The 27,893-nt window shown below is 41.9% G+C and overlaps 1 protein-coding gene across 2 annotated transcripts; it reads left to right on the top strand.

The window, feature by feature from the left end:
- The first annotated feature begins 549 nt into the window (after positions 1-549).
- On the top strand, positions 550-27,893 carry cyfip2 (cytoplasmic FMR1 interacting protein 2). Of its 2 annotated transcripts, XM_031733353.2 has the most exons (30): positions 550-714; positions 8,121-8,270; positions 8,379-8,468; positions 10,724-10,801; positions 12,213-12,314; positions 12,500-12,681; positions 12,784-12,880; positions 13,472-13,600; positions 13,714-13,818; positions 13,905-13,993; positions 14,145-14,382; positions 14,566-14,718; positions 14,983-15,122; positions 15,210-15,357; positions 17,316-17,469; positions 17,688-17,844; positions 17,926-18,022; positions 18,501-18,577; positions 18,683-18,791; positions 18,905-19,024; positions 19,107-19,306; positions 19,403-19,490; positions 19,599-19,742; positions 19,887-19,977; positions 22,094-22,224; positions 23,876-23,948; positions 24,091-24,185; positions 24,776-25,014; positions 25,734-25,881; positions 25,989-27,893. In XM_031733353.2, exons 2-30 carry the CDS (start codon positions 8,154-8,156, stop codon positions 26,154-26,156), a joined length of 3,759 nt encoding a protein of 1,252 aa, XP_031589213.1. In that variant the 5' UTR covers positions 550-714; positions 8,121-8,153; the 3' UTR covers positions 26,157-27,893. The 2 variants fall into 2 exon arrangements, with proteins under 2 accessions (XP_031589213.1, XP_039472017.1); XM_039616083.1 differs by lacking the exons at positions 550-714; positions 8,121-8,270; positions 8,379-8,468; ... (2 more) ...; positions 12,500-12,681; positions 12,784-12,880 and adding an exon at positions 13,168-13,321 and having other exon boundaries at positions 25,989-26,156.

Genomic DNA, 27,893 nt, shown 5'->3' with positions numbered 1-27,893 from the left:
GGTTTATAAGATCTGCAAGTGAAAATGGCTTTCTGTGGTCTTTAAACAGTTCACACAACATCGCAAGTTTTCTGGAATCAAGGTTATAGCATGTTGTCATTATAAAGTACTGTATTCAACACATGCATTTGAAATAATAAGCAATAATATTTAACATGTATAGGCCTACTACATGCAACTTGAATTCTAAATTATAAATAGTAGTACAAGTTGGGTGAAGTAGGGGCCCTTTACTTTTTTTCTATATCCTATTTATCATGTAATTAGAATTCATACAGAAAACTGAGAATTTATAACCGCCTCCTTTAAATGAGGTTACCCTCAGTTTCCCTATACATACAACATATACCCACAGCTTTTGATGTTATCAATTTAAAAGCCTGAAACGCATTATGTATTTATCTGTACCCAAAGTATTTTTAAGCAGAAAAATAGAAGCTCAAATGAACGGAATCAACATGTCGGGGCCCCTCTCATCATCGCCTGTGCTCCACTGTGACTGTCTCTTTAAGAAAATGCACTTGCAGCCATTTTCTGCTCTTTGTGTGGGGTGGATTAGCACCGGGTTGGTACTGGGCGAAACTAGAGCATCAGTCGACATAGAAGACGTGGAAAAAAATAAAATAAAAACCTAGGAAACATTGGATCGCCGTCGCAGACCGCGACACGGTCCGCCCGCTTTAGTTTGTCGCCGGACGGACATGCAATTTTCAGGTATGTGGCAAAAAGTAGCGATGGATGCAGACGCAGCGAAGAAGATGAACGGGGCTGGTGATGTGCTTTGGGTAGTGATGATGGCTGGAGACTGGAGTGCTGTTTTCCCCCCTTCTTTTTATTTTTCTTCCTTTTCGCATTTTACATCCTTTCCCTTTACTTATCTGTCCGTGCGCAAATGTAACAATAGGGGGATCCTTGTAAATAGGAGGGACTTGATTGGGATCGAGCGCCCCGCTTTATCGCGGATAATTGTGGCACATGAATGGGATCCCCGTTAGCTTACATCGGCATCGTAGCTCACGCTGAGATGGGTGGGGTGAGGAGAGGGTGCCTGTGTGGCAAGTGCACTGATGAATGATGGAGCACGTAAGGCTCCACGGTTTTCTGACCTGATAACAGCCGTTTCGCTGCACAGAGCGAAAAAAGAACGTTTTGGTGTTTCAGATTGTTCGGTTTCACAACGATGCTCTGGCTTTTTAATATTTTTCCTTAAAGGTCCTCTCCCCTCTTTCCAATCGACTAACGGGCCACAGCATGGCGAGATGCACAGGATTGTTTCACAGCTATCGCACCAGCAGGCAGGCAGGCAGGCAGGCCCGTTACTGGTGCTCAAATGACAGGTTCACCCACTTCCGTCTCAGACAGGCTTAGTGTAAACCCAGATGTTTTTCCTTTCCATTTCTCTCCTACAGACGAACCTGCCAGTTTGGGTAGAAATATGAGCCTGCCATTGCTGCAGACTCTCTGAGCTGTAAATCTGTATGCCAGACCCTCACCCACAGGCAGTGATGTAATGCTTGAATCTTGATGCTTTGCTTCTGCTAATAGTAAGGATTGCAAAATAAAACCACAATGAAAAGGAAACCTGGTGCCATTAATAGTCAGGTAAAATTAGGATTATTTTAAAGTCTTCTTTAGGTTTATGATAGTTTTATGGGAAAACTTCACATTTTTGACTGACTAAAATGAGTGTTTCTTTAACTGAAAGTGTAATTTGCTAAGAATTATAACAATAATAATAATTATTATTATTGTCAGTATTAATAGAAGCAGTAGTATTAATAAGAATAATTTGTTGCAATTCAAGTATTGTTGTTAATATTAGCTTGCGGTGCTTCGTAACCTCGCTCATGTGTTAAAACACACACACACACACACACACACACACACACACACACGTTAATTTATGATGTTATTTTTTATGTTCATGATAGCACTGTATATAGTCAAGTGGCAAAAAGTATTCTTCATATACACTAAAATATAAATAAATAAATACATAGGTTTATTGTTCTTCTTCTTGCAAAATACATATTCATTGCATAAGATAAAGTAATCAATTACTCGTATTAGTAGCATCACTGCTCGATTGACACTTATTTACAGATGTACATTCCAATGAACCCAGAGTACCATGGCACTAAAATCTGTTAAGCAAAATGTATTTCCAAAAACTACAACATGCATGTAACATACACATATGTCAACAACGTACATGTAGTGTAGATCTAATGTCAACGACTAACAAGTACACGTAATGTCAGCCACATACACGTAACATACACGAAATGTCAACAACATACATGCAACATACATATAATGGTGTTCATTTTTCAGGTCAGGTACTTCATGTACATTTATAATTTGTAAAGATTTGACTGTTATTAAAAAAAAAAAGTTCCCAAAAGCTACATAGATGTTAATAATCCTGGTAACATAGACAGTTTACATAGTAAGTTACAGATTCATTTGTGTCTAAGAGAAGTTAAGGGTCAATACGTACATATGCTACGACCATTATAGTAAGATAATAATTAGTTGCAACTCAAGTACTATTTACATTACTGAAGTGAATTCAACGTTGGTTTCTACGAAAGTTGGCTTGCAGCCATCTGAAGTGAAAAACCATCAAATCATTTACTGTGAGGAAGCATGAAGTCGGTCATGTTCATGTTTGTCATGTTTTAAAATTAGAAGGAAAAAAAGACAATTAGCTAACACACCTAAACACCACCACAGCATCCCCCTATTATTGTCACGGAGAGACGTCTGGACTGCTAAGGCTAGTTACCGGCTGTATGTCAGGCTAATGTGGTCTAAACCAGTATAAAGCTAGAAATGGAGCTGTCTAACATGTCCCTGTTTAATACATCGGCTGAGAATAAATCATGAGTGGTTAAACTTGACTCATGAATTCGTCTCATCCCCGTTTCTCCTTTTAAGAGCTATGCTGTGAGTGCAACCAGGCAGTTCAACGTTAAAAGGGAAGATTGAATTACATCCTTTAGCTTATTATCTATTTTGCTATGTTTTGGGTAGTGAGGGGGGCTGGAGCCTATCCCAGCTGTCATGGGGCAAGAAACAGGTTAAGGCTGATTCTTGATATGAGACACCTACAGTCATTTTAGAATCACCAATTAACCTAAACCCAAGCATGCCTTTGGGTTAGGGTTAGGTAGCTGGAGTAACTAGAGACAACCCATAGGAGGACATGCAAACTCCAAACAGAAAAGCCCCAGACTGGAGTTCAAACCAGACATTCTGTCACTGAGGCAATAGTGCAAACCACAATGCCAATGTGCTGCTTTCATACCAGTTCCATTCTATTATATTGGTTAAAATTAACATTTAAACATCCTTATATCTCCAGAGTTCTTCAGCACACAGTATATTAAGGAGCAGCTGAGTAGTCAGTTGTGAAAGATGTGTTGGAAGCAGTAAACTGGTCAACAGTAAGAACTTGTGCAAATGCTAAATTGTGATAGCTAGAAGACTAATTAAGGGCATCTCCTAAACAGAGGGCTTTGTGGGGTATTCCTGGTATGCATTAGTTAGGGCCTACCAAAAAGTGATGCAACGTAATCCACTTGGTGAAACGGCAGTTTCTTTGTCAGGTACTAAGGCTCGTTAATGCTTTTTTGGAAGAAAAGGCTTACTTGTTTGAAGAGCTGAAGCACAAATCGCTGGAAACTTAATTCTGGCCATGATGCTGACCCCTGTTTGTGCTCACCGCAAGCATGTGAGCATTAGAAGTGGCCCATGGTGGGCTGCTCTGATTAATCATCATGTGGGCGGCTATATGTGTGCAGTGTTTACCTGGGAAAGCTATATAGGTACATAAGCTAGAATATTGGAATAAGTCAGTGTGATCATCAGGGAAGCATTCTGCTAGGAAACCTTGGGGTCATTATCATTCATGTGAGTTTCATTTTTCCACTTATCACCTACCTAAACATTGTGGCAGACAACAGCATTCAGCACATTTTCTCCTTTAGCAGAACAATTTGCTCTGCAAGAGTCCGATTTGTTGATTAGGCCTTCAGATTTCCAAGATGTAAATCCTGTGGGACGCGTCCAAAGAGGAAAAAACAATCTGTGCAGGTCCCACCTCACAACTGTTACTTGCCCAAAACAGCTCAGTGATTCAGGGTACAAGTACAACTATTTTGCAGTTGACTGATTTGAAAAGCACAGTGAGACAATGAGTCTAGATATAAATAACGAACTAGACAAAGAAAAGGGAAGCAGCATAAGCTGTTGTGGAACTGTAGCAGTCAGATGAAGTTATTATTATCACCGCTTACAAATGTATTTTCATAAAGTTGCCAACATAAATACAACTAAATACACCTGGTTTACTTTTCGTTTGCTGTCTGTACTTGCCAAGCTTGGTGATGGTTATGCGAGGCAGGTTCTTGTTCTTCCCCTAGTCTGTATTCATCTCTGCAAGCATGACATCACAGAAATCATAAGATGAAAGCAGGTTTTTTTCTTCTTCTTCTTGTGCTGCTTTCAGAAATGACAACCAGCCTGTGAAACACCTCAGCCACACACCGTCCCCTGCACAGGATGCTCTGCACAGACGCTGCTGGAACGCACATTTAGCCGCAGAGTTAGTTGGTGTCGCTGAACGTTTTCTAAACGGTCGCATGCGTGACTAAATGCTCGAGATCGGTATTGTGCCTGCCTTTGATGCTGATCACATATCGTCTTATTGCGTGTGGATGAATGTGCTGTGTATTACAAAGCTAGCCTTGGGTGGGAGATCCCATGGAGTGGTGCGAGGCCGGAGTTGACACACTTTCTCTCACTTTCTGTCTTCCTCTCGGGCAAGATGTATTACACAAAGGCCTAGCAGCGGAGAATGATCATATTTTTTTTTTCTGCCTGTTACATCACGCTCCATGTTCTCACTGCATCTCGTTGCTTTCCTCTGCTTTATTCATGATATTCTGGGATCTTCTCACCACCTCATGGTTTAGTGCTGTCACGAGGATGTCAGACCACAGCTCTTCATGTATAGAGGCTGCAGTTATAACGTGAACTCGGCGGGGGGGAGGGAATATTACTGTGTGAGTTTTGTGAAGCGAGTTGTTGTCTCGTTGCCTCGTTTGGCCCTCTTTGGTTGTTCAACTAGGTTTCCAAGTGCCCAGAAGGGAATGAAGGGGCCCTTTTTGCTGGGCGAAGATGCACATACACACAGAGACAGACAGATAAACCAACTGTTTAACAGAGCCCGGTATAGGGTGGGAAAGTTTGTTCAGCCAACCCAGGCTTTAGAGCGCGTCTGTATTTGCATGCACAGATGGGACTTTAGCTGCACTGAGCGTGTTTGTCTGCCCGACAAAGCCCCTGTAGCGAGCTGCGTGTTTCATTTTCTGTATGCCGAACGGTTATAAATAACCAACCGGGTCTTAAAAGAATCAGACAGTGTGCGCATCCAGGTTGTAAAGCAGCACAGCAGTGTAAAGAATACAGGAAACACTCTGTTCAAGATGACAAAATCCTCAGACGTTTAAAAAAAAAAGGGTTTCTCACACACCCACACACACACACACACACACACGTGTAGAGTATAAGTTGGTACACACCTTATAACACACAACATCCTTGATAAACTGCCGGCTTTTATCTGTTTCACAACCGCCGTGTCCAAATTGAACGTCATACTTAAAACAGTGGAACAGAAACAAAAAGAGCAGTTAAAGGGCAATAACGCTCAGCAAATGAGTGGTACGCTATACCATAATGGAAAATGATGTCACCGATAATCAACTAAAGAAGCTGTTATTCACATAGCAGAAACGGGAAGTGGAACAACCTACATTTAGCATCCAGTAATCATTATACTTATCTGTGTACGTGTGTGTTTACGTGTGTTGATCATGGTAAAATCTGATATTGGTGACACCCGCGATAGCTGGAAGTACTGCAATAGTGACAGAAGGTTGGTAGTTGCTTTTCTTTTTCTTTTTTTTTCTTTTGTGGTGTTGTAACACCACAACATACACTCACGAAACTTTATGGGTCTTTAGTTCAGATCAAAATAAAGGTTGAGTTTTGAAAGCCCGTGTGGTCTGATCCACAAGTGCTAACTAAAGAGGCCAAGTGACCGTTTACCCACTTGTGCCACATTCTTTCTTTTTTTCTTCTTCTTCTTCATTTTGTATTGCAGTGTAAACTGTATACAGAGCTGCAGCACCCATATAAAGTATGTTTACTGTGTGTGCATGTATTTTGGAAGCTGGGTGAGGCCTGAGAACTCGGTGCTGTTTGACTGGTGGCTTACCATGTGAAAAAAATGTCACAGTCTGATACGACAGGAAACCCCACCCACTTTCTTTTCAGATCATTTGTGATCATTAGTTAGAACTGCACATTCAACCATGACCGATGACCAAGAGCCAGCGTACTCATTATGTTGGCTTTTCGTGACAAAATGACGGTTTTGCAGATTCTTTATTTCCTTTAAAGTTGCCCCGTCCTCCCATTGGTAACTATTGGAGGATTTTTAAAAAAAAATTTCCCCTCTCTTGTATTTTGGTGTTCACCCTCTCCTCTCTGCTTGTGCTGGCTGTGAATATTAAGCTGATTATCTGTGCTGTCAGCCGGGTCAGACGTAAAGCACACATTTCTGAGAGGCACATGATTTATGGATGGGCGCACGCTGCTTTGGCTGAGCGAGGGTTTATAATGAGGAGAGGGCCATACTGAGACTGTGCAGTTTTTAACGTTGGTGTGAAATCGTAATCATGCATTCATATATACCACCTGATATTTATTTGAGTTGATAAAAAAAAAATACAAAGCCACCAGCAATTTATGAGTTTGACAGGAAAGCAGATTTTGCCAATGCCGCTTTTACAAGATAACGCATTTTTGTGTTTGCTGTCGAAATGTCACTGTTTTTTGAAGCATTTTCTGCTTTTTGGCAGATCAATGGCATTTTCCAGGTCTTGGCATTTTATGAATTATGCTCTTCAGATATGCTTCTAGTCAAGCAAAAAGCCAAAAAGGAAACTGCAAGGGGCCTCTTCCCCTTTCTTCCCCCCAAGTGATACAGGTGCAGGGTGAATGCACACACTTTCTGCACCAAAACACGGCTTCATGGGAGGAAATGAAGTTGTCTAGACATGCCAAGACAGTGTCTGGTGTATGTCTCCTTTAACCCTGCAGTATCTGACTATAGAATGCTTTTGAATTGCTAGAGTGTAACCTGCTCATTCATTTTTATCTGTTTATTCACTAATTTCTTGATCAGTTGTCCCCTGACGTTTCTGTTCGATTGAGACAAGCACCCCAGGTTCATTGTGCTGCACAGTATCATGTATCGGTTTGGTTTTTTGTATCGAGAACACCAAATACTGATATTTTATCATTATTTGAAAAGAAACACATACATGAAAATACTCTGGGAATGCTACTCTACTAACAAGAGGGCTCACCTCCTGATATAATGTTAGCTGAGCAAACTTTAAATAAATCGGGCCAACCAGAAAAGACACATTTAGCTTGACAGAGTGTGTGATTGACCTGATGCAATCACAGACTGATAGCAGACTTGATTCTTTGTTATGGCAGGTTTTACTCACAGTTTAAAAAAAACAGATACTGACAAAATATAACTTTAAGGACATAATTTACATTTGAAAAAAGGTGATAAATGGACTGAGAGCTTAAAGTGTTTTATACAACATGCCTCATTCACCCATTTATACATGCACTTTTTTCTAAGCTCTTTCTATGTAAGTACGTGATGCGCCAGAGAGCAACTTGGGGTTAGTATCGTGCCCAAGGACATTTGGCATGCAGACTGGCGGAGCAAAGATCGGAGATTGAACCACCAACCTTCCCATCAGTAGATGAGAGCTACAGCCACCCCAAATTGCAGTATATGTCAGTGCAATACAGAGCCTATTGCAGAAAGTATTGTGTCGTGATTGACCAAGTCATTTTCACCTGTAACTTTTTGACCCGTTTGCCGACGTATATGTGTAAAACTGCAGTAGGAAGTCCTCGTGTGAGACCTTCTGTTTCGGGAATCACAAAGCACGTTTCCTCCTTTTTGCGGTGCCTCTTTAACTCATATCTTTCCTTCTGTTTTCTCTTTCTGTCTATGTCAGCCTGGGGCGTTGTTTGAGTGACACCTCGTTACCATGACGACCCACGTGACCCTGGAGGATGCTCTGTCCAACGTGGACCTGCTGGAGGAGCTGCCGCTCCCGGACCAGCAGCCGTGCATTGAACCCCCTCCCTCCTCTATTATGTACCAGGTACCGACTCGTTCACAGCGCCGCCGCCGCCACCCACCATCACCCCCAGCTGATTGGCCGTGTTCAGTGTACAGCCTTTTGACCCCTTTTTTGTCTCTCCTTCGGCAGGCGAATTTTGACACCAACTTTGAAGACAGGAATGCTTTTGTGACTGGCATCGCCCGTTACATCGAGCAAGCCACAGTCCACTCCAGCATGGTGAGACCTGCGGCGCTGCTTACTAAAATAAACACCACGGCATTGCTCTCCATCCCGCTGTTTTTATTTTTTTTTCTTTAATAGCTAACTAGTGAAATTCAGTCTTTTGTGGTCTCACCTCAGTAGTTTTTGTTCCTCTTTCAGTAAAAACAAAGCAGACTGTGGGAAGCAGCCTCGTGCCCTTAAAGAGAGCCTTGTTTCATGTGAATTGATTATCATTTGGCTCTTTTGTTAGGATTTGGCTCGGCCTGTGGCGGGACACACATACAAATAACGCACGCACACTCTTGCAGACACAAATTCCACTCACACGCTGGTGAATCAGAGAGGCAGCCGAGCACTAAACATCCCTCCCCTGATTGTGAATGAACAGAGAATGTGATGTGACTGTCGAAGAGGGGAAGTAGAGCTTTATTTAACCGGTTCAACGAGGAAGTCCCATTGAGGTTGAGGCGAGGCTATTTGGGGGCACTCGTCCTTTAGCCGCAGGGATAGAGGAATCTGTCTTTCCTATTTCTGAGAGGATGAAATGTTTCCCTGCTAAAATATTTATCAACTCCTGGAATGTGGGTTTAATCTGAGATGTGTGATGTGTTTAGTAGCTTTGCAGAATGTCTATGACTAAGATATAGTACTGTGAAAAAGTATTCACCTCCTTCCAGATATCTTTTTAGATATCTTTTATTTTTTTGCTTATTTGTCACAGTTCAAACAGATTTTAATGTTAGACGAAGATAACCTGAGTAAGTACCAACTGCAGTTTTTTAGGGAAGAAGAAGCTATCCAAACCTACCTGGCCCTGTGTTAGAAGCAATTCTCCTAAACTTCCCCTAAGTGTGCTGCAGCAAGAACTGCAATCAAGTGTTTGCAATAACTAGCAATGAGTCTTTCACCTCAATGTGGAGGAATTTTGGCCCACTCGTCTTTAGAGAGCTGTTTTAAATCAGCCACATTGGAGGGTTTTCAAGCATGAACGGCCTGTTTAAGGTCATGCCAGAGCATTTCAGTTGGGTTTAAGTGATTATGCCACTCCAACGCCTTTATTTTTTTTGTTTTGTTTTTTGAGCCACCCAGAGGTGCTCTCATGGCGTGTTTTGGATCATTGTCCTGTTGCATATCCCAAATGTGCTTAAGCTTTAGAGCACAAACTGATGGCTGGACATTCTCCTTCAGGATTTTCTGGTAGAGAGAAGAATTCATGGTTTGAAGTCATCCAGATCCTGAAGAAAAAAGCAGCCTCAGTCCATCACACTACCTCCACCACTGTGTTTGACTGGTGGTGTGATGTTCTTTATATGAAATTCTCTCTTTGATTTTACACCAGATGTAACGGCACTCAAAGATTCCACAAAGTCCAGCTCTCGTCTTGCCAGCCCACAAAAGATTTTCCCAAAAGTCTCGGAGATCATCAAGACTTTTTTTGGCAAATGTAAGAGGAGCCTTTGTGTTCTTTGTGGTCAGCAGTGGTTTTCACCTTGGAACTCTCTCACAGGTGACGTTCTTGCCCAGTCTCCTCTTGTTGAATTTTAAATCATGATCACTGACCTTAACCAAGACAAGTGAGGCCTGCAGTTCTTCAGGTGTTGTTCTGGGTGCTTTGGTGACCTCCTGGATGAGTGATCGATGCGCTTTTGGAGTAATTTTGGTTGCCTGGTTTAAAGTTTTGTCTCCATTTGTGGATAATGGCTCTCACTGTGATTCACTGGAGTCCCAAACCTTTACAGATGACATGGTAACCCTGTCCAGACTTCAGTGTTTTACATCGGTTCTTCATTTTTTAGAGATCAAAGCTTGATGAGTTGCTAGATGAGATTTTTTTTTAGCCTGTTTCAGTTTGTTAGACAGGTTCTAATTAAGTGTTTTGTTGATTCAAAGAGCTGGCAGTAATCAGGCCTCGGTGTGGCGAGTGAAATTGAATTCACAGTTAATTAATGAGTTAACAGTTAATGGGGGAGGTTAGGTTTTCACAGAGGGCCAGGTACGGTTGGGTCATTTTTATATTTACTGTTTTAATGAATAAAATCATCATTTAAAAAATGAATTTTGCATTTACTCTGGTTATTTTTGTCTAATAAAATAATTAGTTTGATGATCTGAAACAAAAAAAATGTGGCAAATGTGCAAAAAAGAAGATGGGAAATAGTTTTTCACAGCAGTGTAGATATAATCTTGAGCTTGTTGAGGTATCTAGTCCTGTCGTGACTTCAGCTGTGCATGAAGAATTAAATAAGTCTTTGTTCTGTTTATTTCTACAGAATGAGATGCTGGAGGAAGGACATGAATATGCTGTGATGCTTTACACATGGAGAAGCTGTTCCAGAGCCATTCCCCAGGTTAATGATCGCTTCCTTCCTTCCTGTCCTCACATCTTAACCTTTAGATCTAATGCAAAACCATCATAAGAGAGTTTTATTCAAACTGCAATACTGCCTTTTCACTGTAAGCAACAATTACCCAGAAAGGCCGTATGAAAGGCAGACGTTGCCAAGCTTGCGTTGTGGGTTGGTAGTTGGGTTGCCTAACTTTGCACCTTTTAGCCACTGAACCAGAAGCTCAGCTGCAGGCGGTGGTGATTCTACAGAGCAGAAACAACACCGCCTGCAGCTGAGCTTCTGGTTCACTGACAGCTGTATTTTTAGCTATAAATAAAAAGGGGGGGGGGGGAATCAGAAACCACCCTGTTACGTAAATAATTCAAATCAAATTGGACTGCAAAGCATTTGCCTTAACAAAGGGGTGTAGTCACAAGTTCAACACAGTCAGGCTTTCTTTACATAAGCTGGCTCAACAAAACCTTAAACCCCAGTCAGAGGCGTCACAGCGGGTGGTTATCGCCTTTTTCTGTTCGTTCAGACTTTCTCTGTGCACGCTCACATAAACTGACCCTCAAGTGCTACCCAAATCAAATCAAATCAAATCATTTTTATTGTCACGTCACATGTGCAGGTACACTGGTACAGTACATGCGAGTGAAATTCTTGTGTCCACTTAACTCCCAGAGGAACATGTGACAAAAGGAAATATAAAGACTATAAAAAAATCAAACCTCAAACACTGCAAATAAATCAAGGGTGGAGGATGCTGTAGAACTAGTATGTTCGTATTGTCCTACTCAGTGTGCCCTCATTAGTGCTGTTTATATCTAATGTGACCGATGAACTGTAAACTGGCTAAGTCGCTCTCGCTACAGTCGGGACTCACTCTGTCCCGTATTCTGGAGATGTGGAAATTGTGGCCAGATGAAAATGAAATCAGTTTCACACATTCAATATTCTCAAGCATTAAAAGTCTACAAATTGGCTGATCGATTCACTCATCTGTGTCCTGTCAGCTGCTGGACTGAGCAGCAAATTAGGACCATGCAAGCTGGACCTGGTCAGCATTCAGTGTTAGTTGCCATGGTGATGTAGACGGGTTAAAAAAAAAAGAGAGAAAGAACTCATACTTTAAACTGGGCATACCTTACTAATCTTGTTTCCTAGTACACCCCTCAGGTCTGCAGTGTGACCTCGATGATTTTATCATTACATGTAACAAAGTTCCCCAAAACTGACGTTTACAGTTTTAAACGTGAAAATTTTTAGTAATCTCGATTTTTGGGAAAACGGCGCAAAAAGATGGGAGTGGGGTGGGGTCGCGGGGGATCGGAGCAGCTAATATGTTACCTGGACTGGGTGAAAGTACATGTGGTGCACTGTTGCTGCGAGATCAGGCTGTGTGATGGCACCATCTTGTGTCTGCTAGGTGAAATGCAACGAGCAGCCCAACAGAGTGGAGATCTACGAGAAAACGGTGGAAGTGCTAGAGCCCGAAGTGACCAAGCTCATGAAGTTCATGTACTTCCAGGTAAGATCCTACTTTAAGATTATATAAACTGGATCAATGAAACTGTCTGATAAAGCACTAAACAGACCAACATATGTTTATGTCTGTAGAGACACAGGAGGGTTTTTAAACATTTTTTATGCATCTGTATTCGTTAATAATAGTGCTGTTGATAATCAGCTGTTTTTTTGTTTGTTTTTTATCAGAGGAAAGCCATAGAACGCTTCTGTAGCGAAGTGAAGCGTCTGTGCCACGCCGAGAGGAGGAAAGACTTTGTGTCTGAGGCCTATCTGCTCACTCTGGGCAAATTCATCAACATGTTCGCAGTGCTGGACGAACTGAAGAATATGAAGTGTAGCGTCAAGAACGATCACTCTGCCTACAAACGGTAGTGAACCCTAAGTAAAGAGATCCAAATGTACATTTTTTGTTTAGTTTTTTTCCCACGCTACAGAGCCAAACTAACTTTCCTCTCCTCTTCTACCTCTAGGGCAGCTCAGTTCTTGAGGAAGATGGCTGATCCCCAGTCCATCCAGGAGTCTCAGAATCTCTCCATGTTTTTAGCGAACCACAACAGGATCACTCAGGTCAGTGCGGGGATTATGCGTGGCTAATAAAAGACTGAATATGACTTAGATTCCATCTTTCTTTTGTTTTTTTTTAGTGCATCTTTGTGAGAATAGACATTTTAATTGGGGGTTTATTGCAAATACAATGAAATATCCTGATGATAGTACAGCAGCTGAGCTGGATTGCTCCAGGATAATGACTTCAGCGAATGAATGACTCACAGCTGTGCTCAAGGTGTCACAGAGCTGCTGCCTGAATGTTAGTCAGAGCAGATGAGCTGTTATGTAATTAGTGTGGCTGTTCTCACCTAAATCAGCCTTTAACCTGCTGAACGCTGACCCGGCAGGAAGTTTCTCATTGAAAGTCTGCTTATTCAGATTTAACAGCTGCTAGTGTTACGGCTCAGCGTATTGCTGGTTTTTGGTCCTCTTGAATCGCGTCCGATCACAGTTCAAAAGGTCCTTCGCGAATTTCTTATTTTATTTGTCTTGTTGTCGATGCTTAATCCCACGTACGCGCAGGGTACAGCGAGTCCTCCTTTCTTGTGTTGTCAGTGCATTACTGTTTAACTAAAGGTGACCTGTTGTGTCGTGCCTTTCTCCGTGCAGTGCCTGCATCAACAGTTGGAGGTGATTCCCGGCTACGAGGAGCTTTTGGCAGACATTGTCAACATCTGTGTAGACTATTACGAGAACAAAATGTATTTGACGCCTAGCGAGAAACACATGCTGCTTAAGGTAAGCACGCGTTTGACATCGTTATCCCCCGCCAGCTCGCAACATTTCAAAACGATCTTTTTCTGGTGTCTTTTTGCCAATTTGTCTTTTCCCCTTCTGTTTCTTTTTGACAGGTTATGGGCTTTGGTCTGTACCTGATGGATGGGAATGTGAGTAATATCTATAAACTAGATGCCAAAAAGAGGATCAACCTGAGCAAGATCGACAAGTTCTTCAAAGTAAGGGCTTTTAAACATTTTCTTTTTCCCATTACACGCTTTGTTGTGTTTATCCCCGAAGTGAGGCGTTCACTCTTGTTTCTCAGCTGCAAGTGGTGCCGCTGTTTGGAGACATGCAGATCGAGTTGTCACGCTACATCGAGACGAGCGCACACTATGAAGAAAACAAGTCCAAGTAAGCAAACCCATCCACCGGTGTAATTTACAGAAATCTGGATGTTACTCTTCTTTTTTTCCACCACTACAACTACAGGCCGAAGTAAAATTCCTTGATGACCAAACTCCCACACACTCCCTCCCAACCCTCTTTTTCCATCTGTGCCCAGGTGGACGTGCACTCAGAGCAGCATCTCTCCGCAGTACAACCTGTGCGAGCAGATGGTGCAGATCAGGGATGACCACATCCGTTTCATCTCCGAGCTGGCGCGCTACAGCAACAGTGAAGTGGTGACCGGCTCGGGCCTGGACAGCCAGAAGTCAGACGAGGAGTACAGGGAGCTGTTCGACCTGGCTCTGAGGGGTCTGCAGCTGCTGTCTAAGTGGAGCACGCACGTCATGGAAGTTGTGAGTAAAGCGTGGGATTGATTGCATCCCTGTGTGGGTAGGGAAAATGCTTTGTGGAGCCGTCAGTGTGAATATGTGTGGGTTTTGGACGTATGATGTGACTTTTTTTTCTTTTTGGTGGGGTTGTTTTTTTGCTATTGATTGTTCTGCCTTTGATCTAATTATAGCTTTCCTTTGTTTCAGTACTCATGGAAACTGGTACATCCCACGGATAAATTCTGTAATAAGGACTGTCCAGGCACGGCGGAGGAGTATGAGCGAGCCACACGTTACAACTACACCAGTGAAGAGAAGTTTGCCCTGGTGGAGGTCATTGCCATGATCAAAGGGCTGCAGGTAAAAGATTATTGAAATATGAGTAGCACTCTCACTGATGTTCACGGTCTGTGTATTTTTTTGCACTTCAGCTGATTGCATGGTTTCCACAAGCATAGTTTTCACTAGTTTATTTCCAAAAATGCAACTTGCACAAGTGACATTAAAGCAGTGAAATGGGGAAAAACTATATTCATATATAGTTGATTTATAGTTGCATTTATAGAGAATAACTAAGACATAAAAAATTAGGTGATGCAATAAACGATGTTGTGTGTCCCAAAGGTTCTGATGGGCCGAATGGAGTCGGTGTTTAACCAGGCCATTAGGAATACCATCTACGCAGCTCTGCAGGACTTTGCCCAAATGACCCTTAGAGAACCTCTGCGTCAGGCTGTACGCAAGAAGAAGAACGTTCTCATCAGGTACAAAAAATGATGCAATCACAAATGCATCTGTTTCTTTTGTTTCAGACTAAACAACAGACTAAGTATTGTTACATTTTTCTGCAGTGTTCTCCAGGCCATTCGAAAAACTGTCTGTGACTGGGAAGGAGCCAGGGAACCTCCAAATGACCCCTGTCTGAGGGGTGAGAAGGACCCGAAAGGCGGTTTTGATATCAAGGTGCCTCGTAGAGCCGTCGGACCCTCCAGCACACAGGTGAGACGTGAAACAAGGGTGCTTAAGGAATGGTGTTCAGTCTGTAGTGAAAGCATTTAGATCTGCATGTATTATCTTTGAAACTAGTGAGATTTTTACAGTTTAAAAGTAGCTTAACTTCTTATTAGCAGTTGCAAAACCTGAAAATACACACGTGGTGTGAGAGTTACGTGAGTTATGCTGCAGAGTGTTCCCAGGGGGAAACCGCGTAATCAGCAGGACAGTTAAATGAAACTGAAACTGTTTGGGGTCTCATATATTTTCATGAAGGTTATGACTTTTTAAAATACATAGATTTGGGGTGTGGGTTTGAGTAAAGGTGTTATCTTTAAATTAGAAATGAGGCTTTCTCTCAAACTACAGTGGTCCCTCGCTATAACGCGGTTCACCTTTGGCAGCCTCGCTGTTTCGTGGATTTTTTTTTTGTGCAATTTTTCATGCTTTTTTTTGTGTGTGTGTGTGTTCTGCGTCCTGATTGGCTGTAGACCATTGTCAATCAATCTCCTCCGTGCCGTCTCTCCTGTACAGTACAGAATTCGTTCAGCCTGTCAAATTTACATAAATCTTCGATTGCTAGCAGTGTGACTCTGAAGTGCTGTACTATATGTTTGTAAGTTTTCTCCCCAACAAACGCAAAAATGTCGACGAAACGTTTTGCACCGTCAAACGCAGAGGAAAAAGCTAAACATCGCACAAAAAGTCATACTTCTGGACATGTTACAGGAAGGTAGAAGTTAGCGTATTTTTCGGATTATGAGGCGCATTAAGTGAAACAAAACAGTCAGATAAGTCAAACTTTCCTCAACTCATTCTTCTTGCTTCCTCTACTTCCGTACCATTGAGTCATTAATGTTGAGTTCTCTGGCAGCTGCTCTATTCCCGTGTTGTGGACCTGAAAACAGGGTTTGATCTTTGGTTTCTTTCTATAATACTGGACTTATTTTTCTAAGAAGGTTTGAACTTCGAGAGTGTTTAAACAAGAGAGAAAAGTGTGAAAATGTTCGTACCTTTCCCGAGAAAAGCATATAAAGTGTGTAGTGAGAGAGTTTTACAGCCTTAAAACATCTAGTAAAAAAACATTAAGCTGACTACTTCACAGATTTCACCTATCGTGGGTTATTTTTAGAGCGCAACCCCCGCGATAAACTAGGGACCACTGTACTGCAAATAAGTTTTGTGAATTGAACACATGCTGCAAAACACGCAAAAAAAATTAGACGGCGACAGTCGTGTTTCATGAAGGTTTCAAATGAGTAATAATGGTTTGTCACATGAGCTTTTGTGCAGTCATATTCATCTGATGCAATGAATGTAAAATGTATATACACCACTGTTTAAACATATCAGTTGTTTAAATGGAAACATTTTATTATTTCATAAAAAATATTAGCATATTTTGAATGTGATGCCATCACCAGTCTCAAAAATGGCAGACCATCTGCTCTTGGGTGCTCATGATCTTTGGGCCCTTGAGTGGCACTGCATTAAAAACAGGAATGATTCTGTCATGGAAATCACCGCATGGGCCCAGGAACACTTCCAGAAATGACTGTCTGTGAACACAGTTGCTATCTGCAACCTGCTAACCGCAGGTTAGAGTGCGATCGTGCAAAAAGAAGAGCACGATCCAGAAGCATGTTCTCTACGCCAAAGTTCATTCATAATCACTGAATAAAGGTTCTGTGGTCAGATTCATCGAAGTTTTTAATTCGTTTTTTGAGAACACGCACACCGCGTCCTCCAGACTAAAGAGGAGAGACGCCATCTGGCTTGTTATGAGCGCTCGGCTGTAAAGCCTGCATCTCTGTTTCATCTGTTTGTATGGCGGTACATTAGTGCCTGTGGAAGTGGCTCCTTTTACACTTCTACACTGGCTTCATTTTTCACCCAGGTTGCTGCTTGGTAATAAGGAGGTTTTCACTTTGTTATATTTTAACCTTTGTCTCTCTCCTCCGCAGCTGTACATGGTACGCACCATGCTGGAATCCCTAATAGCAGACAAGAGTGGATCCAAGAAGACTCTTCGGAGCAGCCTTGATGGACCCATAGTCACAGCCATAGAAGACTTCCACAAGCAGTCCTTCTTCTTCACACATTTGCTCAACTTTAGTGGTGAGCTGAAAATCTGAAAGTTCAAACAGACCAAGTTTTCAAAGGAAAAACCAGAAGAGAAGTGAATGAATACTCCACAGCATCAGCTAACATTAATAACAGCTTTTACTCTTGCTTCCTTTGAGGCAATGAGAGACCAATGAGAGCAAACATTTCTAATGCTTGCCAATCTTTTCTGCTGTTCCTTTCCTTCTTCCTGCGACTGTCCTGTCACCCAGAGGCCCTGCAGCAGTGCTGTGACCTGTCCCAGCTCTGGTTCAGAGAATTCTTCCTGGAGCTCACCATGGGCCGCAGAATCCAGTTCCCCATTGAGATGTCCATGCCGTGGATCCTCACTGACCACATCCTGGAGACCAAGGAGCCTTCCATGATGGAGTAAGAAGTAGATCAGTTAAACACAATGTGTTTATGACTTTAAAAAAGAGCAGTATTTTAACTCCCACTATCTCTTCTCAGGTATGTGCTGTACCCTCTAGACTTGTATAATGACAGTGGCTACTACGCTCTCACCAAGTTCAAGAAACAGTTCCTTTATGATGAAATCGAGGCTGAGGTAAGGTCTAATAGCCACCATTAGAAGTATTCTCATTTAAATTTAAAGGGATAAATCTAATCTAATAATCCTCAAAGACCCCACACACCCCCAACATGGACTGTTCACACTTCTGCCCTCGGGGCGGAGGTTCAGAAGTGTGAAATCCAGAACATCCAGACTCAACAACTCCTTCTTCCCCATTGCCATCAGACTATTTTTTTTTTGCACATCAGGTCATCTTACATATTAAGCCAGCATATTAGGATATAGCTCTTTTGCACACAACTCTGTTTCAAATCTCCATATTTTGTCTCCTTTTCTGTCTTCATTTATTTATATTCTATTTCTATTGTATATATTAATGCACATCTGTGGGTGGACAGCAAAGAAAGAATTTCATTGGACAGAGAAATGCCTTTTTCTCTAGTGACACATGACAATAAATACTTTGAATTGAATCTTGTATCTAATAATATTTTCTTTGCTTTGTTCTCAGGTAAACCTCTGCTTTGATCAGTTTGTCTACAAGCTAGCAGATCAGATATTTGCCTACTACAAAGCAATGGCTGGAAGGTAAAAAAGAAAATGTGACTTTTAAAAAAGTATTTTAGAGTTATTGGCAGATATTGAAGCACTCTTTGCAGACTTTTACAAACTCTTATGCCATGTGTTCTGCAGTGTCCTCCTAGACAAGCGCTTCAGAGCTGAGTGTAAAAATTACGGCGTAATCATCCCATACCCTCCATCAAACCGCTACGAGACGCTGCTCAAACAGAGACACGTGCAGGTAGCAGAAACATGAAAACACATGCTCGAGGTCATCTGCTGTATCGGTATTTATTTAACCACCAATCTGACTGTCACACTGTATTTTTCATCCATCCCTGTTGTCTCACGCAGCTGTTGGGTCGCTCGATTGACCTGAACCGTCTGATTACCCAGAGGATCTCTGCAGCAATGTACAAGTCCCTGGACCACGCCATCAGCCGTTTTGAGAGCGAGGATCTTACCTCTATAGTGGTGAGCTGAAACATCAGGCAAACTAGTGAAAATTGGCAATCTATTTTTGTGTCCATCCTTCTCACACTGAATGTCTGGACAGGAGTTGGAATGGCTGCTGGAGGTTAACAGGCTAACCCACCGCCTCCTGTCCAAGCACATGACGCTGGACAGCTTTGACGCCATGTTCCGCGAGGCTAACCACAATGTCTCCGCCCCCTACGGACGAATCACTCTCCATGTCTTCTGGGAACTCAACTTTGATTTCCTCCCCAACTACTGCTACAACGGGTCCACGAACCGGTCAGTTTCACGCTGTTGGTTTGCAGGAATATATTTGATTTGTTGCTTTTACGTTTTATGTTTTTTCTTTACCTTTTTTCGTCTCCCTCTGTTCAGCTTTGTACGGACGGCTATTCCCTTCACCCAGGAGCCTCAAAGAGACAAGCCAGCCAACGTACAGCCTTACTACCTGTATGGGTCTAAGGTGCGGTACCATCTGCGATATTATAGTAAAGACTTGTCATTTTTTGTGTAAAGCAAACTTCCTCTTGCTCCAGAATAACATTGTGTCTGTTTCTTCTTTCCCTCTCAGCCTCTCAACATCGCATACTCCCACATATACAGCTCCTACAGAAACTTTGTTGGCCCGCCTCACTTCAAGACCATCTGCCACCTCCTTGGTTACCAAGGCATCGCTGTGGTGATGGAGGAGCTGCTTAAGATTGTCAAGAGCCTGGTATTTATCTTCATTTTCCATCCTGAAAAGCATGCTGTCCTCCCCCTCAGTGTGCTGGATCCTCAGTTATTATTCTCCTTCCTTTTTGTGGCCTCTCTTCCCCTCGCCTGCTGTGAACTATCCATCTTCTCTGTCACTTTACAGTTACAGGGCACCATACTGCAGTATGTAAAAACCCTGATAGAAGTCATGCCCAAGATCTGCCGCCTACCGCGCCACGAGTACGGCTCCCCAGGTGAGTTTATAATCCCCAAAATTACAATGAATGGAGCACACATGGAGTTGAGTTAACATTTACACATGAGCTGTCTTTGTCCGCTTTGCTTAAAAATAATTCTTTATTTGACTTCAGGTAAGTCAAATTAAGCCGTTTTTGAATAAGGAGGCAATCAGAGAAAAAGAAAAGGTAACTAAATGGTCTACATATTGGTTGGTGCTTTGACCGACATAAACTCGAAATTTGAACAGTACCTGATTGATTGCTGTGAACTTTGGTGCCACCAGCATGCCACAATTTCAGTTGAAATATATCTGAAAAATTAATCCCATTCTAATCAAGCTGTGTAGCAGCAAGCATGAGTTTATATGTCAAATATGATAAACAGGCTGCGGATTAGCACATTCAGTATGAGATTTTTATCAGCGCAGATCATTTAGCTTGAAAACCACAGCGTCAGAATAACCTCACACTACTTTAATGCGCCTACAGTACTGTGCAAAGAACCCTCATTTAAAAAAATTATTTGATTTACTTTCTTGAGTAAATGTTCTGCACGCTTTTTGAGGATGTTTCAGAGTTTTGCTTTGAACACTGGACATGTTTTGTTTGTTTTTTGAGCCACTTTCAAGAATATAAAAGGCGCAAAACAGAGAACTTAGCAAAGAACCAATTTTAAACTGTATCTTCAGGCGCTTTGTTACCAGCTGCCTGTCACAAAAAGGCAAAAAGACACTTTCATAGCTGAATCTGTGAAAGTTGCCAAAGAGAACACAGTTTGACAGGCATAAAATAGTGTTTTTGCACGAACTAATTGATTTCCAAAAAGCTCTTATCCAAAAACTTGTTATATCTTGACATGATGTGTGGTTAAAAAAATGAGGAAACTAGAAAAGTGGAGAAAAAATCCAGCAAAGACCTGACACTGCAGCTGAGAGACGCGCCTGGCCTTTCAGTTGAGCCATCTACTGTTGAAGCCTGTGTTGAAGAATAAAGGTGGTCAAACCAAAAATTGGCTTTCAAGCTTGTTAGAGTTCTACACCCTGTGTTTTTGCCTCACATAGTAAATTTTCATTTATGTTTTTACATGTTTTAATTAATCACTGCACTTATTTTCCTATTTTTCGAGCAAAATATAAAGAAACCGTGCATGGCTCAAGGCTTTTGCACAGTATTCTTTACATAATGAACAAATATAAAACAAAAGTGCTGTAACAAATGTGCACTAACTATTCATAGCTGGTTATAGGTAATGCAGATATTTTATTTATTTGATCCATAGCACAGCAGTTTTATTCACATTTTCCTTCAGGTTCAGATATCGCCGCTCACTATTGGAGCAAGGCCTGCACAGACAGCCCCTCTGGCTTCAGTCAGATCTTGGAAACATTCAACAGTACTGGAATAAGATTCAGCCATAACTTGGAGAAAGCAGTACAATACTAGATAACAACATATGAACCACTACAAAATACAGTTAGGATACCAGGAGGAAAGTGGCACTACCATGAGCTGGATGACTGAGAGCCTACACAGACATATACGGTGGTGTGAAAAAGTATTTTCCCCTTTTCTGATTTCCTATTTTTTTAAATATTGTTAGAAAGAAATAGGAAGTGAGAAAGTGGGCAAACAGTTTTTCACACCACTGCAGCTCTACAATGTCCCATTAAAGCACAAAAAAATCCTCTACCTGCCTAATTCTTTTACATCATTGTGCACTCCGTGACCTGCCTTAATGCATTTCAGCCAGAGCTGTGGTTGCAGATTAGAGGCAGTCAGATGGGATATCCCTATGAGGAGGGCTTAGTAATCTGTAGATTACTGATGTTCTGTACCCTGAGTTCTGTACCTGGCTTACTGCCTGTGATCTCACTGACAGCAGTTAATGATCCTCTTGTCCTCTGCTGCGAGGCCCTGATGCTCAGACCAAATGTGGGTCAGAGAGGCCGTGCGGACCTGCTGACATCACCGCATTTCATCCTGCTAGCAATAGATTATCAATGACATAACGAGATATTAGCAGGCGCTTGCTTCCTAGACTGTAGGAGAGTATAGATTTTATCAGCGTGTCTTTAAAAATGCAGATGGAGCACCGTATCACACCTGTCTTTTCCTCTATCTGCCATTCCAGGCATCCTGGAGTTCTTCCACCACCAGCTTAAGGATATCATTGAGTATGCTGAGCTAAAGACGGATGTCTTCCAGAGCTTAAGGGAGGTGGGAAACGCCATCCTCTTCTGCCTGCTCATCGAGCAAGCTCTGGTAGGACTTTTCTCTTTACAAGTGTCAAAATCCCATAATGCTTTAATGTGATTATTGCACACCCCCGCCCCCCTCTCTCTTTTTTTTTTCTTTTTTTTTTTTACTACTGCTTTCTCAAAGATTCCTCTGATAGCTCTGTCTGTGGTCTCCGAGCACGCTCAGTAAACAGGACCACTGAAATGAAGTTCTCTTGACTGCCTTGTTTTAATGTGGGTGACCAACAAACCTGGGTGCCTGAAGGTTTCCACCCAATTTGCGGTGTTGATTCACTTGCTAAATCAAACACCACGGTCAGAAGCCATCAGGCTCCCAGTCCACTCGCCCCAAAGTGTGTTTAATCTTTGATTGTGTGTGAGGGTTTTTTTCTCTGAAATACAATCCTATTTTTCATTACATGCTGGCAACTACCACAGGTGGTAAGGATTTAGGTCTTCCTATTGGCTACCAGAAAATGACATCACGACCAAATATGTTTGCTCTTTTATCTCTTGTTGGTTTGGGCTGCTGTTTTTCTGTTGTTTCTCTTTTTTTCCGTGTTAGTTTGGCACACACGCAGTTTACCTTCAATTAGCCATGGAAGCAAAAGCACTGAGACATCTTTCATTTTTAAAAAAGAATGAGGTGGAACTAAAAGAGTGTTTGAAGAGTGCAGCTAAGACAAATGCAACAATTTGTTGCTTTTGTTGCTCCTGCTTCACCTCTCCGACACGTTTCATGATATTCAACTTGTAAGCTTTCGGTAATCTTGCAGGAAATCAGTGAGACAGACAATCAAGCTGCACTGATCACAGGAAATGTTTTTTTTACATTGAATCATAACTACTTTAAAAGATAATCGCACATTCCTGTGCTAAACTCGGCACTTTTGCCTCCATGACTGTCTTTTACTTCTGGGCACTTGTAATGCCTGAACGCTGCCCAGATCTCACTCTTTTTGATGTTTTACCATTTCTGTCTGATTGCACTTACTTGTGTGTCTACTAAAAGCCTAGTTGTGTGTTGTTTGTCTCTTAAGTGTGCGTGCATTCGAGTGTGTGTTGCATGGCTTTTTCTTCTAGCCTGTCTCGTTTCTTTCTTTTGTTTTTTAGCCGAGGTCTCGAGGTGCTGCTTCTCTGCTCTTTGTTTGATTTGTACCTTGTCGTCTTGACAAACAGTCACCACCACAACCGCTCTGACCGCTTGAAATTGCCCCTTAGTCTCTAATGGCAAAAAAAAAAAACGCACACTGAGCCACGTGACATTTTCGATTCATTAAGATGTTTGTAAACTTGACCTCGAGCCGCTAAACCCGGCTAGATGGGATTTTGTGCTTAAAGTGTTACAAATTATAATCCTTTTAAAATTGGCCTGTCATCATTGCTTGATAATCGTAGCGTCATTATCCACACAGCCAAACTCTAATTCAGTTATCTTATCTCCCCACTCTCCCTAAGCCTGACATTGTGTTGACTAATCTGTCAGCATAGACCTGTGGTTCGGAGCTCATGTTAGGCATTCAAAAATATGTCTTTTAAACACTAAAATTAAGAAGTTCAGCAAAAACCCGCCTCATGACTGTCTGCATGCTTTGTCAGGGTGTCCGTAGAGAATAATAGCGGGCGACTTCCTGGATTAAAATGAGCTGTTTGTCTGTGTTGTGCTTAAATCTCAGTCCCAGGAGGAAGTGTGTGACCTCCTTCACGCCGCTCCCTTCCAGAACATTCTTCCCAGAGTCTACATCAAAGGTATACAACGAGTTTGGAAGCGGTGAATTAAAAAGCAGACGGGTGCAAATTACATTACTCGCAGTTTGAAGTTTGGGATGATCTCAGAAGCACTTCTCTTTTGAAATACGTCTGCAACTGTTGGTGTTTGTGTGCCGCACAGAGGGAGAGCGTCTGGAGGTGAGGATGAAGCGGCTGGAGGCGAAGTACGCCCCTCTCCACCTCGTGCCTCTAATTGAGAGGCTGGGAACCCCGCAAGTGAGTTCAACATCCCCTCTGATGGGCATGAAAGCAGACCTGAAAGGACATATTTATATTTATACTTTTTTTATTATATATAAAAAGTTGGAAAAAAGAGGTGGTGGTGCACTATATGTGGTAGCCATTTTTTTTTGTACACAGTCTTGCAGTTTAATCATGCGACCCCCTCCTCCTACTTTTCTCAGGCGTGTTTCATTGTTAACTTTTTATTGATTATAAATAAATAAATTCAAGGGAATTTGCAGAATTTTCATAGCTGGTCTTCAAAAAATTTTCTCTTTCTGCTGCCACTCCTCCCCACAATTCTCTAAATTCTCTAAAGACTTTTTAGGCTTTTTTGGAGGGGAAGTTTCTCTTCTCTCTCCTAACGTTATCCTTTAAGCTGACTGACTTATACTAGAAGCCTGCGGATTTTCAGAGGAGGAAAAAAAAAAGCCGAGTAATCAGCTTTAAGTTTCTAGCAGCAAGCGACAGAGGAGGATAGCAGTGGCAAAAATCCCCCGGCAAATTCTCTAGGAAGTGAACGATCTGATTTCTCTCTTGAGATTTTCACCCTTGAGCACTCTGCCTGTTTTCTTTTTTACCAGCAAATTGCCATTGCGCGGGAGGGAGACCTGCTGACCAAAGAGCGCCTGTGCTGTGGCCTTTCCATGTTCGAGGTCATCCTAACGCGAATCCGCAGCTTCCTGCAGGATCCGGTGTGGCGCGGTCCTCCACCCACCAACGGTGTGATGCATGTCGACGAGTGTATGGAGTTCCACCGCCTGTGGAGCGCCATGCAGTTCGTCTACTGCATCCCTGTGGGCACGCACGAGTTCACGGCAGAGTAAGTGACGCCTGGCAAAGAAAGTCGCTTTTTGTGGCGAAAACTTGCAGGAAATGCACAGCAGTGAGCGACAGTAGAAAAGTCATTAAAGGGAAGTCTGCAGTTATCAGCAAACTAATGGTAGATTCCAAGAGTGTCTGTTGTCCTCGGCTGCTCTATGGTGAAAATTAAATTCCCTACAGCCATGTGTTGATGGCTTCTGATTCCTTTTTTTCTTAAGCTAAAAGCTTTGTTTTATTCTTGGGGTCCATTTTGGTGCAAATGTTGATATGACAGGTCCAGGAGTATTTTTTGCTTCTGATAAAAAGGTTAAAGTTGGCAAATCAGAAGAAAAGTTAAAGGGGTGGAAAAGTTTTGGGCAAAACTTTTTCAATACACACTATGTGACTTCTTTAGTTTCTTCCCCTTAATTAATTTTTTTATATCACTTTGCTACACATCCTTTACATCACCCTCCTTGAATAAGAGAGCTGAAAATAAATAAGTTGAAAGGGGCGGGTTGTGTATATGTGACAGCAGTTTGGACGCAGACAGAGGGAGGATTTTTCCATGGCGCGTTGCTCCCTTGTGTCGCCAGAGCAGCTGGAAACATTATAGCGTTGTTGCATCAGAGTTGCATCATTGTTTTGCAGACTTGTCACATCTCGAGAGTTGTGCATCACATAATGAAAGCGCACCCCTCCACCCCCTCCCCGTGTTGTTTGTGCTCGTCCTTACAGGCAGTGCTTTGGGGATGGGCTGAACTGGGCCGGCTGTGCCATCATCGTGCTGCTGGGACAGCAGCGTCGCTTTGACCTCTTCGACTTCTGCTACCACCTGCTCAAAGTCCAAAGGCAGGATGGCAAGGACGAGATCATCAAAAATGTGGTGGGTACACGTTATCTGCTGCGTATCCTCAATTTTGCCTCGTTGCTGAAGACTTGCAATTATAAGTCCAAAAAATACATCCCTTTTTTTCATGTTGTCTTCCGTAGCCGCTGAAGAAGATGGCGGATCGCATCAGGAAGTACCAGATCCTCAACAATGAGATATTTGCCATCCTGAACAAGTACATGAAGGCAGTGGAGACGGACAGTTCCACTGTGGAGCATGTTCGCTGTTTCCAGCCTCCTATACACCAATCCCTGGCTACCACTTGCTGAAAAGACCTTTGAAAATTGTACACACACACAAGTGAAGACACATTCCCCTTAGCTGTGATGCTAATTTCTGCCTCTTACTGCTCTTTGTGAGGTGTAAGGTACCACAATAGCTCCCCATTGGCTGTAAGAATCCAAAGACACGTCTCCTCAAACTGTTCCTCTATTTAAAACGAATGAGTGTCTTTGGGTTCTTACGAGAAGCGGAGCAGCCCAGAGGTGGAAGTGTATATTCACATCTCTTCTTTTTATTTTCTCGTTTGTGTGGCTCCCTCTCAAGACTCGTGCATGCCTTCTCTTACTCCTTCAGTTGCTTACCTGTTCGCTGGACCACTGATTCATATGCCAAAAGAGACAAAAATTAGACTATCTGATTTTAAAAAATGCGATATGAAACGGCGCAACAAATAACAAATTTTCCAAATTATATAGATATATATATATATATAAATATATTTAAGTCCAACATGGTGCTCTTACGTGATCCTACGTCTCCTAACAGTACTCGCACAGGCACCAGTACACCTGTGCGATCTCTACACGTGTCCTCTATTAAGACCCAAACCTGTTCATCGTGATGCATCTGTATAATAATCTACCCACTGTCCATGATACAAGGCGTCTGCCATGACGCGTTTATATACTTTTCATTACTCTCACACACGGCCTGCTTTTCAGAGGAGCGGAGGTACACTGCATCTTTGATTTGCCTTCAGTTTACCTGGTTTTTCGTCGGCCTCCTGACACGCTTTTACTCGGTACCAGTTCCACTGTAAATTTCACCGTTGAACAAAGTGAAGTGTTGAGTGTCGTAATTGTTCTTTGTTTTTAATTATTAATATTTTAATTTAACCATCCTTTGAATACTTGCCTCTCTTCTATTGACTGGAAAACCTCATCAGTAGTTTTTTTTTTAAATTTTGTTTTGTCCCCTCCCCTCCTCCTCTTTTGTCTGTTGGAAAGATTTTTATATTCTGTATATGAATACAGTGATATTATTTACAGTTTGCAAAAAGACACAGTCATCTGAGTAAATGTGTTTGCTTTTTCAAGAGTTAAAAAGGAACAAAAAGATTAGAAAATACCTCTAGGTTGTATAAAGACAGTGCTGTACTAGATTAACCTGTTTTGAGTGTGAATGGGTGAAGATGAAATATTCTCCTCATACAGCGAAGGAACAAATAATTAAAAAAAAGAAGTAATAAACTAAAATGTCAGTTATGATTAAAGGGCAGTTTCCTAAATATAGTCAGTATTTACTATTGTGGGACTCTTTGCTTTAGATTTAGCAGTGTTATCAAAATATGCAAAAAATTAGTCCCTATTTTTTTTCTTATGAAGAAAGACAAATGATTATGAAGTAACCCTCCTCAAAGCAGCCTTCTTTTTTCTGCTCCGTTTTGAATGAAGAAAGTTTCTTTTGTAACTCCGGTGTCTTTTTAGCGTATTTATTCAAGTCTGACTTGCGGTTCATTTAAAGGTTGATCTCGTCAAAATGAAGGGTACCGGCGCGTCATCTCGAAACCTTAGCATGGCAAATGTAATTTATTGTCATCAATGGCTCCATTTGTGACATGAGGCTTTGTTTATGATATTGTTGTACAAGTGACCATGTTTTGAAGTACAAAAAAAAAGTGGAGAAAAAGAATATAAAATGTACAACAATGTTCCTGCAAAGGATTTGAAATTATGTTGTATTTCCATGAAATAAAAAATGTTTAACTGAAAAAAAAAAAAAAA

This window comes from Oreochromis aureus, linkage group 2 (assembly GCF_013358895.1).
Source record: "Oreochromis aureus strain Israel breed Guangdong linkage group 2, ZZ_aureus, whole genome shotgun sequence".
NCBI lineage: Eukaryota > Metazoa > Chordata > Actinopteri > Cichliformes > Cichlidae > Oreochromis > Oreochromis aureus.
This window is presented reverse-complemented; position numbering and strand designations above follow the sequence as displayed.

What these genes read in the sequence shown, in the direction of transcription:
- cyfip2 (XM_031733353.2), top strand. Translation starts at nt 8,154, where the DNA reads ATGACGACCCACGTGACCCTGGAGGATGCTCTGTCCAACGTGGACCTG. An exon ending in TTAAGATTGTCAAGAGCCTG is followed by an intron (nt 19,743 to 19,886) that starts GTATTTATCTTC and finishes GTCACTTTACAG; the next exon opens with TTACAGGGCACCATACTGCA. An exon ending in AGAGGCTGGGAACCCCGCAA is followed by an intron (nt 24,186 to 24,775) that starts GTGAGTTCAACA and finishes CTTTTTTACCAG; the next exon opens with CAAATTGCCATTGCGCGGGA.